Raw genomic sequence first — 14,532 nt, 5'->3', positions numbered from 1 at the left:
AAATTGTTAATTAAATACAAATCAATCCTCTGCTATTTATCAGCCGGCGCGTACACCTCACCTTTAAGAGTGGGATAGAAAAGGTGGGGGAGAGAGGGACGCGGGAAAATCAATAAGGCGGGTTGAGGGGAGGGATAAGTGTTTAATCCACCAATCAAACTATATCAAGGCCATTAAAGAGAGACAACCGGGACATTATGGGGTGAACTGGGTGGGTTCACGTCCCAGCTGCTGGATGGAACGCCAACCCGTCGTCCAGGCGGACGAAGAAAATAAAAGCCATGCATGAAATTTAAACTGGAATTCCTGATTGGTGTTTGAAACATGGTGAGGGTGGGGGGGCTAAATTCTTCAGTCCAGGTCCACATGGGTGTGAACGGCTGGGGGAGGAGCCACTGGAGCGTTGGGGTCACGTTGGGCGCAACAGAAACGAGAGATGGACGGGTTCGTGATCAGCATCAGTCAGAATCAGATTCCAGCTCCTCCCCTTCTTTATTAACCATGTGACCTCCCCTACGGAGGCGGAGCTCCTTCTGATTGGACTGTTTGGGGGCTCCCCCACTCCTCCTGTTGCCTCATTATAATTGCTAACCGCTATTAGCTGCTGCCTCATCAAACACCTCTGGTTGAATCAGGTGACAGACTCCGACACCGTGTGTGTGTGTGTGTGTGTGTGTGTGTGTGTGTGTGTGTGTGTGTGTGTGTGTGTGTGTGTGTGTGTCTGACGTGTTAATTACTGACAAAAGAGTCTCACCCAAAGTCTATAAATCTGTGTAGACGAAGAAAAACAAGGGGTCTGACCCCCCAACTGTAAATCTGAGGTGTTAAAGTTAGCAAAGGCAGTAAAACCGTCCTGATGGGAGTTTTAGCTCTTTTCCATCGACTCACAGAGGAGGCCTCTGATTGGCTGGAAGGCAGGATGTAGATACGCTGAAACATCGTCCTGACCTTTAGCTGCTGCTTTCATGGTTCCTTCAACCACTGGATTCCAAGATTCCAAATTCATCAGGAGCTTCTAAAAAATTAATTTGCAGATGACGTGTTCCTTTATCCACACAGGCGCAGGATCACCCTGCACCTGTGTGGAGACCAGAGGAACGGGAGGTCCAGGGCGGGTCTGATGGGGGAGGAGCCAACTGACTCCAAGGAAACCTCTGCCGCCGTCTTCTGATGGCGTTCAGTTGTACAGGTTAGTGTGAAAGAAGAGACGTTCATGAATCTGTAACGTCCAGCGGACACGTTCAGCACCGTCTCACCGGAGACGGACACATGAGAAAAGACACAGGTGCATGAGAACAGCGTCCATAAAAAAGACACATGTGCATGAGAACAACGCCCATAAAAAAGACACAGGTGTACGAGAACAAAGTCCATAAAAAAGACACAGGTGCATGAGAACAGCGTCCATAAAAAAGACACATGTGCATGAGAACAACGCCCATAAAAAAGACACAGGTGTACGAGAACAAAGTCCATAAAAAAGACACAGGTGCATGAGAACAGCGTCCATAAAAAAGACACATGTGCATGAGAACAACGCCCATAAAAAAGACACAGGTGTATGAGAACAAAGTCCACAAAAAAGACACAGGTGTATGAGAACAAAGTCCATAAAAAAGACACAGGTGCATGAGAACAACGTCCACAAAAAAGACACAGGTGTATGAGAACAAAGTCCATAAAAAAGACACAGGTGCATGAGAACAACGTCCACAAAAAAGACACAGGTGTATGAGAACAAAGTCCATAAAAAAGACACAGGTGCATGAGAACAACGTCCACAAAAAAGACACAGGTGTATGAGAACAAAGTCCATAAAAAAGACAAGGGTGCATGTGATCAATATCCACGAAAAGACAAAGGTGCATGAGAACAACGTTCACAAAGAGACACGGGTGCATGACTAACCACTTTTAATTAAAACTACCTTTAAAACTGGCATGTTTCAGTGTTAATAGGGACAAGTTTCAGTGTTAATAGGGACATGTTTCAGTGTTAATAGAGACATGTTTCAGTGTTAATAGAGACATGTTTCAGTGTTAATAGGGACATGTTTCAGTGTTACTAGAGACATGTTTCAGTGTTAATAGGGACATGTTTCAGTGTTAATAGAGACATGTTTCAGTGTTAATAGGGACATGTTTCAGTGTTAATAGAGACATGTTTCAGTGTTAATAAGGACATGTTTCAGTGTTAATAAGGACATGTTTCAGTGTTAATAGGGACATGTTTCAGTGTTAATAGGTACATGTTTCAGTGTTAATAGAGACATGTTTCAGTGTTAGTAGAGACATGTTTCAGTGTTAATAGAGACATGTTTCAGTGTTAATAGAGACATGTTTCAGTGTTAATAGGGATATGTTTCAGTGTTAATAGAGACATGTTTCAGTGTTAATAGAGACATGTTTCAGTGTTAATAGGAACATGTTTCAGTGTTAATAGGGACATGTTTCAGTGTTAATAAGGACATGTTTCAGTGTTAATAAGGACATGTTTCAGTGTTAATAGAGACATGTTTCAGTGTTAATAGGGACATGTTTCAGTGTTAATAGAGACATGTTTCAGTGTTAATAGGGACATGTTTCAGTGTTAATAGAGACATGTTTCAGTGTTAATAGAGACATGTTTCAGTGTTAATAAGGACATGTTTCAGTGTTAATAAGGACATGTTTCAGTGTTAATAGGGACATGTTTCAGTGTTAATAGGTACATGTTTCAGTGTTAATAGGGACAGATTTAAGTGTTAATAGGGACAAGTTTCAGTGTTAGTAGGGACATGTTTCAGTGTTAATAGGGACATGTTTCAGTTTTAATAGAGACATGTTTCAGTGTTAATAGAGACATGTTTCAGTGTTAATAGGGATATGTTTCAGTGTTAATAGAGACATGTTTCAGTGTTAATAGAGACATGTTTCAGTGTTAATAGGGATATGTTTCAGTGTTAATAGAGACATGTTTCAGTGTTAATAGAGACATGTTTCAGTGTTAATAGGGACATGTTTCAGTGTTAATAGAGACATGTTTCAGTGTTAATAGGGACATGTTTCAGCGTTAATAGGAACATGTTTCAGCGTTGATAGGCGTGTGTAATGTTCATGGATCCTGTGTCTGTGCTGAAGTCTTTATCTGTTTTCTCCTCACATGTGTTCCTGGGTGGGTGGCGAAGCTTCTGCTGGATTGTTCACTATTAGTGCTGCTTCTGTTTTGCAGGCATAATCCTCCCACTGGAGCTTCGCCTAACTCCTAATCTGAGGGACAATCTCTCCTGCAGATGGTTCTTTTCTTAAGCACAGCAAAAGCAAGTGAGCTCATCCCTATCGCTCCTGTTATCCCCCCGTTATCGCTCAACTCTCTCATCCCTTTCTCCCGACATTAACCCCTCATTTCTCATCCTCAACACTTGATTTTCCCCCTGAGCTCAGAGCGCTTTCACCCAGACCAAGATCAGCTGTACTTTAAACCCCCTCAGTCTGCAAAAGAATAGTAATCCACAAAATAAATAGTGCAAAAGAAAACTTTTGTTAATTACAACAAGTCTTTTTTTGTTTGTTGCCAGCATTTCTATCAATTATGAATAAACTGTTCTCATCAGAATGAGACCTGGAGGAAGTACAGGCAAGAAACTAGTTATTCTGATAACCTTATAATAATTTTTTTCTTTTTTTTCATTTTATTAAAAAAAATAGAATATTATCTGAGATGCAAAAGAAAACTCCTTCAGGATTTCCTTAAATGAGACTAAAATGTCATTTTATTGAGCTCTAAAATTATTTCTGAAACATGTGACATCCAATTTTTAAGATTTACTGCAAATAACTTTATATAAAATTATGTTTCTTTACATATGTTGTCCATGCTAACCTGTTGATTTTTTTCATGTTTCCATATTTTCCATGTATTTTCCAGGTTTAATGAGTTTATGAGAGGACAATAGCTGGAATAATCTGGAATAATGGGAACAATACTAATCATTACAAGTTGAACGCTAATTTAAAAATCTATAATTATAAAATATATAGAAAATAAAAAAGTAATTTTTGCCTGCTCAATGATGTGATATTTAAAATCCATTAAATTCAATTTCTTTTGACCAAATAAGTTAATATAATATTGTTGTTTTATCATGAAACTTGTTTTTGTGCGGAAATTTCATTCTAAACACACATGAAGCCTTTTTTTAAAAAAAGTGCACAACACAGCTTGTCCTGTGTGTACGACTGTATTTACCCCCCACCCACCCCTCCCTGGAGGACTTTTAATTTCTCCTGCACTCCTCCCCCCGCAGCCGTTCTAATAGTCACCAGCTGATAGTCTGCTCTGATCGGGGGGGGGGTTTCTCTAAATGCCGTGCCAGGAAGGGCACCAAAGAGACAGGGATGGATGGCGAAAGGGTTGATGGACAATCATCTGAAGCAGGTTGCTATAGCAACAAGGAAACGAGATGGTACTGGGGTGGTACGCTGTGAGATGTGAAGCCGGGAGAGACCTGGGGGGGGGCGGGCGGGGGGGGGGGGCGGGGGGGGTCTGTCAGGATACCGGGAAGAGGAAAGTCATGCTTTGGATGAAATGGATTGCAGGGCATGATTCAATGCAGAGAGAGACGACTAGGAAGGGGGGGGGGGGTGGTGTGGGTGGGGTGGGGGGGCAGTGGAGATGAGAGTTGCGGCTCCATTTTTCACAGCAGACAAAAACATTTGCTGGGATATCAATTTGGAGCTGTGGAGCAGTCTTCCCCTCCTGCCCCGTCATCCATCATCTTTTCATACTAAAAACCCCTCCTGCCCCCCCCCCCCCCCACACACACACACACACCAACCAACAAGCACTTCCACCACCCACACAGACTCAATAGGCCTAAACCTCTGTATTCCTCCCACATACGTGTCCACACACACACACACACACACACACACACACACACACACACACACACACACACACACACACACACACACACACACACTGGACCACCGATGTCAACCAGGGGTGTGACCCGTGGATGTGTGGCAGGAAAATGCAAATGAATGGGGGGGGGGGGCGAAGCGGCTGCACGTGGTTTGAGGTTGGGGAGGTGGGGCTGAGCGGTTAGCACCCCCAGTCTTCTCCCATTAGCACCAGTAGGGGAGACCCCACCCTCCGGCTGCCCCCTTATTGGCACCTTTGCCTGCACCCCATCACTCATCTCCCAGCCATCATCCATCACCCATCTGGATCAATAGGAGGCCACGCATTCATCAGCCTCTGGATGCTGATGGGAAAGAGGAGGGTCTGTTAGGGTGTGGGGGGTGGGGGTGGGGGGGGGTGGAGGGAAGGGTCACGTGACGAGTGGGGGGGGTGGGGGCAGAGAAGGAGTGAGAGAAAGTCAGAGAGGAGGAGCGGGACGATCAGAAGCCAAGATGTGGATGTAGTCATTACCCTAATATCAAAGGGGGGGGGGGGTCCAGCAACAGAACACACACATATAAACATGCACACACACACACACACACACACACACACACACACATAAGGAACAAAGTGGTGCAGCGTCCCTGTCAGTCACTCAGTGGTCGTCACTTTATGGCAAGGCTCTACACTTTATGTTGACAGCCCATAAGTGGTGTGTGTGTACACACACACACACACACACACACACACACACACACACACACACACACACACACACACACACACACACACACACACACACACACACACACACACACGTTGAAGATGATGGATGTGCCCTCTTAGGGACGCGGCGGTGAGTTCCTGACATCAGTTCAGCTGACAGAAACACAAACCTGTCGGATTGACGGCCGGGATTAAAAAAAAATCCAGTGAGGAACTTTTTTATTTTAATTTTAATTGAGAAAATATATATTTCCCCCTCACAGGAGGAGGAACTATTTTCAGCAGGAGGTCTGATAAAAAGGTGTGACGCTGCAGGAGCACACACACCTGAGGGTCCGTTTATGGAGCTGACTTGATTCCAGACATTTTAATCGAACACAGATGAACCCTAATCATCACACACCAGATGGTCTCTGGATCCAGTCTGTTTATTCCAACCAACCATCCATCCTGTTGATTTCACCTTTTGGTGGGTGGTGTGGGGAGGTGGGGGGGGGGTCAGGTGACATGTCCCCAAACCACACCACCCCACCACTCAAACCCACCCCCCCAGCTCGCCCCTTGTGTCCGGTGTCGCTCTCGGGTTTCACCGCTGCAGGCCTCCGTCTACCGGATGCTGCCGCTGGATTATTCAGGAGAGGCTAAACGCTCTTTGTACAAAGCAGACGGGACAAAACCGCACCAGGGCGGGATGAGCGGATCCAGCTCTCAGTCACGGCGCCAACGTTGTCACGGCAACGGGTCGAGATGATTCCAGAATGAAAGAACCTGAAGGAGCGTTTGAGGGAAAAGAAACTTCTAAAAGTCTCTGGCTGATAAAATATGAAGAAGTTCTGAACTGATGGAAAATGTTTCATAGTCACTGAGGGGAGAAAGTGTGTGTGTGTGTGTGTGTGTGTGTGTGTGTGTGTGTGTGTGTGTGTGTGTGTGTGTGTGTGTGTGTGTGTGTGTGTGTGTGTGTGTGTGTGTGTGTGTGTTCCCTTGTAAAGGGAGAGCCGTAGCAGATAATAGAGGTGTGTGTTTAATATTGGACGAGTCGGCGGTAACCCCAAACCGTGTGGCTGTGTGTGTCTGTGTGTGTGTGTGTGTGTGTGTGTGTGTGTGTGTGTGTGTGTGTGTGTGTGTGTGTGTGTGTGTGTGTGTTTTGTGTGTCCGACTCGACATCAGATCCTCAGCGCCGCCAGACGGCTCTGGAAAAACGACAGCTGAGGATAAAATATCCTGAACCTGATTTCTGTTCCACGTTTGATCAACGCTGTGTGTGTGTGTGTGTGTGTGTGTGTGTGTGTGTGTGTGTGTGTGTGTGTGTGTGTGTGTGTGTGTGTGTGTGTGTGTGTGTGTGTGTGTGTGTGTGTGTGTGTGTGTGTGTGTGTGCATTTATGTGTTTGTTTACATGTGTGTTTGTTTACATGTGTGTTTGTTTACGTGTGTGTGTGTGTGTATGTGCATTTATGTGTTTGTTTACATGTGTGTTTGTTTACGTGTGTGTTTGTTTACTTGTGTGTTTGTGTGTGTTTGTTTACGTTTATGTTTTATTTACGTGTGTGTTTGTGTGTGTTTGTTTACTTGTGTGTTTGTTTACTTGTGTGTTTGTGTGTGTTTGTTTACGTGTATGTTTTATTTACGTGTGTGTTAGTGTGTGTTTGTTTACATGTGTGTTTGTTTACGTGTGTGTTTGTGTGTGTTTGTTTACGTGTGTGTTTTTTTACGTGTGTTTGTTTACGTGTGTGTTTGTTTATTTGTGTGTTTGTGTGTGTTTGTTTACGTGTATGTTTTATTTACGTGTGTGTTTGTGTGTGTTTGTTTACATGTGTGTTTGTTTACGTGTATGTTTTATTTACGTGTGTGTTTGTTTACGTGTGTTTGTTTACGTGTGTGTTTGTTTACGTGTGTGTTTGTTTACGTGTGTGTTTGTGTGTGTTTGTTTACATGTGTGTTTGTTTACATGTGTGTTTGTTTACATGTGTGTTTGTTTACATGTGTGTTTGTTTACGTGTGTGTTTGTGTGTGTTTGTTTACATGTGTGTTTGTTTACATGTGTGTTTGTTTACGTGTGTGTTTGTGTGTGTTTGTTTACATGTGTGTTTGTTTACATGTGTGTTTGTTTACGTGTATGTTTTATTTACGTGTGTGTTTGTTTACGTGTGTTTGTTTACGTGTGTGTTTGTTTACGTGTGTGTTTGTGTGTGTTTGTTTACATGTGTGTTTGTTTACATGTGTGTTTGTTTACGTGTGTGTTTGTGTGTGTTTGTTTACATGTGTGTTTGTTTACATGTGTGTTTGTTTACATGTGTGTTTGTTTACATGTGTGTTTGTTTACATGTGTGTTTGTTTACGTGTGTGTTTGTTTACGTGTGTGTTTGTTTAGGTGTTTGTGTGTTTGCAGTAGATTAAAATTCGTTCTCCTGTTTCTTTCCTTCTGATCTTGTCGTGACTCTTATTGATTTTTATCATGCAATGCAGTGAGGTCGCCGGCTTCCTGACCCTTGACCTTTTGACCCCTGACCTGTCCCTGGGAGCAGCGCGTGGAGGAATGTCTCTCTGACCTGGGCGCCGCGCCCCTCCTGTACTTCCTGTGTGATTCGTGGCGTCCTGATAACGATCCCCAGCGGAACCCGATGCGTTGGCCCGCTCGTCGTTCCGGTCCGGCTCACACGCGGCTCCGGTTTTCCTGACGGCGACGGCGTAACCGATACTCCGTTCGGCGACGGCGTACTGACGGTACCCGGCAGGAAGGGCTGCGTAAATCTTCCTGCATTAGCATTGCGGGCGGCGGCCGCGGCGCTGATGCAGCGCCGAGCGGGAATAAATCAGCGTAAGTGATCCCATGGATTTCCCTGCGTTAATGTAACGGGGGCTTCGGCGCACGCCATAACTCAGACGGAAGGGCGGCGGAGCGACGAAGTCCGGCCCCCGGCCAAACGGCGCGGTGAGGTCATCAAATCGACAATGTGATTGACCCATCAATTGACCCCCGATGACCCCTCCGGCCAATCAGGCTAATGGCGGCTAGTGGTTCCAGCTTGACCTGACTGGTATCCTTTCACTCGTACTCCTTTGCACACACACACACACACACACACACACACACACACACACACACACACACACAGTCCTATCTCACACACAGGTTGCTAACGTCTCCGTTTAACGGCCTCCATCTGCGCCTCCGTCGCCGTGAACGTCAGCCTCCATCCTCGTTAAGCCAACAGGCGTCCGATCGGATATGCCCCCCCCCAGGATCATCGCCGACTCTTTGTCCCAACAGAAGTGTCGACGTAAAACGTTGTTTGTGGAAATAAAGATAAAGAAACTCAATCAATCAATCAATCAATCAATCAATCAACAGATAAAATATCAAAGCTTCTGCAGGAAAAAGGATCAATACGTTTCTGAGCAGCACCGGATATCATTAATAAATAAAAGATCAAAATATTCCGTGTGTGTGTGTGTGTGTGTGTGTGTGTGTGTGTGTGTGTGTGTGTGTGTGTGTGTGTGTGTGTCGTAGCGTGTGTTCCTAATTGGACCTGATGTCTGCCGAGCCACGCCCACTCCCCCAGCGCACCAATAAAAGACGATGAGGGGATGGCCACGCCCATAACCAGCTGCATGTCTGGTCACATGACAGTTTGTTCCAGCTGCCTGGTCGCCGTCACCAGTTAAAACCCGTCGCCGTAGCAACGGCTGCAAACAAAAAAACCTCTCTCTCTCTCTGTAACAGAAGAACAGGATTCGCAAAAGATGAAAATATTCCTGCAAGACACAAAAGGTTCGAGGGAAAAAGCAGAAAAATGTCTTTCCTGACCTGAACATGTTCTGATAGCCTCAGATTTTATTTGAAAAGTAAAACAAGAAGAGGTGAAACAGTTTTTACAGACCAGGAGGTTATAGATTGAAAAAAAGTAAAGAAAAAAGTTTTTTTTAAAAACATGATTGTAAAAAAGATGATTGTGGTGAACGGATTTTTTTTTCTTCTTAATTTTGTCTGCTTTTTTTTTAATAATTAAAATTTAAAAAAAAAAACTCTCTCATAAATTGCACATCTCTTCCAAACAGAGCAGTTTCTCCTCCATCTGTTCACCGACGCACAAATCAGGCCTTGTTGATGTAAACCTCCTCCTCCTTCTTCAAACTGAATGAGGCCTAATCCCCCCAGACCTACACACACACACACACACACACACACACACACACACATACACACACACACACACACACACACACACACACACACACACACCCTGTCTTCTAAATCATCCTACATATTAATGGCTTCATGCAAGAAGAAATGAAATGGGTCTTTATGCTAAATATGCTAAACAAGTGTTAATGCTCTTGTTTGGTGAAAGTCTCCTTTAAATCTTTGTTTTCTTCACTTGTTAAAGTCAGAATTATATTAAATATATTAAATATATTATATATATTATATATGTTATATATAGTATATATGTAGTGTGTATATATGAGATGAGGATGAGTCCCTGAGCCGCTAACAAACGAAGCTAACGAGATTTTCCCAGCTTCCTTCTCCATCCCGACGTGCCCCCCCCCCCACTACAGGCTGGTCCACCCCGATCGCATCCGCCTCCATTTCAGGGTTCCACCCAAACAGATGTTTTCCCATCAGACGTAATCCAGCCTCGCCCCCGAAAGCCTGGGATTAGCGGGCGACCCGGGTCCCAATCCGGCCACGTGTGACGACCCTCGTCGGGTGGTTTTATCGGACACGTGCGTCGCTGATCGACACGATCTGGTATTCCTGAAGCGTTTCTCCACCTGGGGAGTAAAACACACCTGCTGCCCCCCCCCCAGATAAAAACCCCCAAGCTCCAGACGTTCCACATCTCCATGCATCAACCGTTTACTGACAGCAGATGTTCTTCTGGATTAGGACACCGGGCAGATGTGTGAACGTCCCAGAAGCATCTCTGAACTCCGTCCTCAATAACTCAACTTTATTTTTTTTTAAAGAAACTCGGAGGCAAATCCCCCGGAGCGCCTGCAGCGGCTTTTTATTTTAATTCATTTAATTGGGTAATTAATTTGCTCTAAGAGGCTTGGCAACCTCTGCACACACAACGTCCAGGAAGTGGATGAGTGTTTCGGCCCCCTTTTTCCATATTTTAACTTTTATCTGTTTTACTTTCCGAAGTTTTGCATTGAGAATGTGATTCCTCAACAGAAAAGCATCCTCACCCAGGGTGGGGGGGCATCAGCGGCGACATGCATTCTATACCTCAGAGACGAAGAACTTAACAGCAGACAAAACCGGAGACACGTTTTCAAACTAGAACCCAAAGTTTGGACTGACAGGCGGAATCCTGCAGCACAGACAGGCTTTGATTAAACTTTGACTAATTAAAGTCTCTCTCGTCTTATTGGCCGGTACTGATTGATTTCATTCGTCTTTGCTGAACTATTGGCTGTGACCTCTACTTAGTTAATGAATTAATTGATTCAACCCGACTGAATCTGGAGGAGTAAAAAGCGGATTCTGACATTTTTTTGCCCCCTTTAATCTCGCCTAGTCTTGGCGTCATGCTAACCTATTAGCGTGTTTGAAGGGATTGACTCCGCTTGCCATTTCTGCTCCACCTGGATTTAAATCCAGATTAGATTAGCTCGTAACCTTGGCGATGACACTTTGACCTCGGGGGGAAATTGAAGGCCGCACAGGTGAACCTTCAGACGACGCCAGATCCTCACGGCTCACAGGTGAAAATATGAGTCCATAATATTGCCGTAGTGCCTGATGAGAATCCGTACGCCTCGTTTAGAAGAGCACTCAGACGCCTAAATCACCGGCAGACGCTTTATTGACGCCGTTTGTCCGAATAATCGCCGCAGACGGAGGACTTTCCTCAGCCTGGACGGACTTATTAACCAGATGTCGGAGCTGCGGTGCCTAAACTTGGCTCTGCGGGTTTTTACGGATGGCGTCCATTTATCAAAGACAGCGAGGAGATCAAGGGGATGGATTTTATTTAAATCTACCCGCATCATGGAGGAGGAACTGGCGCCTCCTGGCAGCGGAAGGAAGTGAAAGGTGAACGAACAGCTCCCTCTAGTGGCGCACCGTGGAATTGCTTTCACCGTCCAGGCCGAACGACACCGGTTTGGTTCAGATTAGACATCTTGTCTCATCAGGATAGATTTTTTTTTACAAATTAATGCTCTTTCTTATTTGTCATAAAATTATTTATTTGCATATTTTAACGACAATGAACTGACCTGTGGATTGTCCTCCTGAGTCGACATCATTCAGTCCACTTCCTAACAATCTGACAGGCAGGGATACCCTTCAAGGTCGTTGTTTTTTGTTTTTTAATTCTCACAATTAATCTTCTCATTAGAAATAGTGCAACCCATCATAGAAGCATCTCTCAAGAAAATTTCAGAGAAGATGTGCAGGAAGGTTTTAGGAGACAGATTCCAGACCTGGATTTCTACTATACTACTAACAATATCAGATTATTAATCTCATCTAATCTAGAATCATACAACTGAGAGTCATACTTGAACTGGTGGGTTTTCCTGGTGAGGTCGTGGTTTTCGGCATCACCAGCTAAAAACTCAATCCTGAACTTTATGTTTGATTAAAAAAGTTTAAAATAAATAAAATTCTATTAAAAAAACAGTCTAAAGAGGTAAAATAAATAAATCTGTAATTAATAAAATAAATAAGATTCAATTAAGAGCCAGACTAAAGGTTAACAATAGTAATCACAATAAACACATTTTTATTTAAAACCCAAGGTCTTGAGTTTGCTTTTAAAAATCTCCACATTCTGTTTTCCTTCAGGTCCTCAAAAATGAACCTGTCCACACGCGTGACCTCTTTGAGCTGAAGACCTGATCCAGATCCAGACTCCAGCTTCTGGTTCCTGAGGAATCTTATCCATTCCTCCCGTTCTGGAATATTCCTTCTGTTCCTGCCAGAGGTTTTCTCTGGATTCTAGTCGCACCAGTGAGACGGCGTCGAGGTCCAGGTCTTCTTCTGGAACCAGGTCTGGGTGGACTCTGTGGTCTGCTTGGATCCCCGATGATGATGATGATGATGATGATGATGATGATGATGATGATGATGATGATGATGATGATGATGATGATGATGATGATGATGCAGTCATTTCATACTGAAGGACTAAATAAAACCTAAAACTGTTCTCGTGTTTATTTCAAACAGCTGATCATCATCATCATCATCTTCCTCCTCTTCGCTCCCGCGACACTTCCCCTTTAAATCTCCAGGTGACGTCACATCCGGATGACTCGTGTGTTTCGCGACAGGACGAGCAGACACCGGCTCTCCGCTGGCCGGTTACACGGTGCAGAAAACAAACCCCGGTTTTCCGTTGCCGGTAAAAACGCGCGTTTGGAGACCGACCGGAAGCTTCTTGACGCGGACGGAGGCTCCGGGATGCCTCGGGGACTCCCGGTGGTTCTGCACGGTTACTTGGTTTAAGCCCCGGAACATCCAAAGGTCAGCTTCCGGGAGCAGATAGTCATCAGCATGAGGTTTGGATCAAACGGGAAAAAGAACTTTTACGCGTGGCGCGAAATTAAACGCCTTTCACTTCCTGTTTCAGGTGTGAAAGTTGCTCAAAACTGATACGAATGTTTGTTTCTCCACAGGATCTACTTCTTCTGAAGCGGAAGAAGACACACGGACCACCGGTTGGATAGATAGATAGATGCCCCCCCCCCTACGTGCGCTCTTGCGTTCTGATCCACCTCCAAATGACGCACCGGACGCAGCGCACACCTGCGCACCCCGTTGGGCTTCCGTAGCCCACCCATGCCTGTGATTCCCATCCCGCGGCGGGTGCGCAGCTTCCACGGCCCCCACACCACCTGCATGCACTCGGCCTGCGGCTCTGCGCATGCGTCCAAGCTGGTGCGCACCAAGTACAACAACTTCGACCTGTACCTGCGCTCCCGCTGCATGTACAGCTTCCTGCGCTTCCTGCTGTACTTCGGCTGCAGCCTGCTGACCTCCCTCCTGTGGGTGGCGCTGTCGGCCCTCTTCTTCCTGCAGTACGTCACCGTGCGGGTCCTCCTGCGGCTGCAGTACAAGCTGTCCGTCATCCTGCTGCTCCTCGGACACCGGCGCCTGGAGTTCGGCCTCCTCAACGACCTGATCATCTACAGCATGCAGATCACCATGTTCCTGGTGGGGGGGCTGGGATGGTGCTTCATGGTGTTTGTGGACATGTGACGTGGACGCGTGGAAAACACACACACACACACACACACACATTCCTGGTTATGAATGAAAATCCGTAACGTCAGGCTGGATGCTGTCCCACAACCCCCCTTCTTGATTGTGTGTGAGTGTGTGTGTGTGTGTGGGGGGGGGGGGCAAGAAGTAATTTGTGCCAAAATCAGCCGGATCTGACCCAACACGGTGTCAACATCCACGACCCACAGGAGAAGGTCACGAACAAGAAGTGACTGTGGATCAAGTGACCAAAAGATGTAGAATGTGATCAATGTGGGGGGGGGGGGTGAAACATGAATATTTTTGTACAGTTCAGTGGAATATCCGTGGTAGTTTCCAGCTTTAAATGCTGTGTGTGTGTCTCTTACCCGTTCCTTCCTCCTTCCTGTCTTTATTTTTTTCTCTGCTGTGTTTTCATGAAACTCGTTTGGTTCTGGACCCTGACACTTCAGGTTGGGTTCCAATCCCGTCCTGTGAGCCGTGAACAAGGAAGGAACGAGTTTGTGACGAGTTCTGTTCTGGATATTTGTCATTTTTGATGTTTTTCCGTGTCTTAAATCAGATGTAAATAGTTTTTATGACCACGTTTTAATGTTTATTTCAAAGTGAGCTGTTTTCTTGGAGACAGAGTTCATGTGGTATACATGATGATTAAGCTCAGTTTCATTTCTTCTTTTGTTTTGTTTTTTGTTGGGGGG

The 14,532-nt window shown here is 45.2% G+C and overlaps 1 protein-coding gene across 2 annotated transcripts; it reads left to right on the top strand.

The window, feature by feature from the left end:
• Positions 1-12,449: 12,449 nt before the first annotated feature.
• Positions 12,450-14,523, top strand: LOC137608571 (transmembrane protein 250). Of its 2 annotated transcripts, none has more exons than XM_068335058.1 (2): positions 12,450-13,096; positions 13,249-14,523. In XM_068335058.1, the coding sequence occupies exon 2, from the start codon at positions 13,412-13,414 to the stop codon at positions 13,829-13,831; it is 420 nt and encodes a 139-aa protein (XP_068191159.1). In that variant the 5' UTR covers positions 12,450-13,096; positions 13,249-13,411; the 3' UTR covers positions 13,832-14,523. The 2 variants fall into 2 exon arrangements, with proteins under 2 accessions (XP_068191159.1, XP_068191158.1); XM_068335057.1 differs by having other exon boundaries at positions 12,450-13,131.
• Positions 14,524-14,532: the final 9 nt, after the last annotated feature.

The sequence above is a fragment of the Antennarius striatus genome, chromosome 15 (assembly GCF_040054535.1).
Source record: "Antennarius striatus isolate MH-2024 chromosome 15, ASM4005453v1, whole genome shotgun sequence".
NCBI classification, from domain to species: Eukaryota; Metazoa; Chordata; class Actinopteri; order Lophiiformes; family Antennariidae; genus Antennarius; species Antennarius striatus.
This window is presented reverse-complemented; position numbering and strand designations above follow the sequence as displayed.

What these genes read in the sequence shown, in the direction of transcription:
- LOC137608571 (XM_068335058.1), top strand. Translation starts at nt 13,412, where the DNA reads ATGCCTGTGATTCCCATCCCGCGGCGGGTGCGCAGCTTCCACGGCCCC.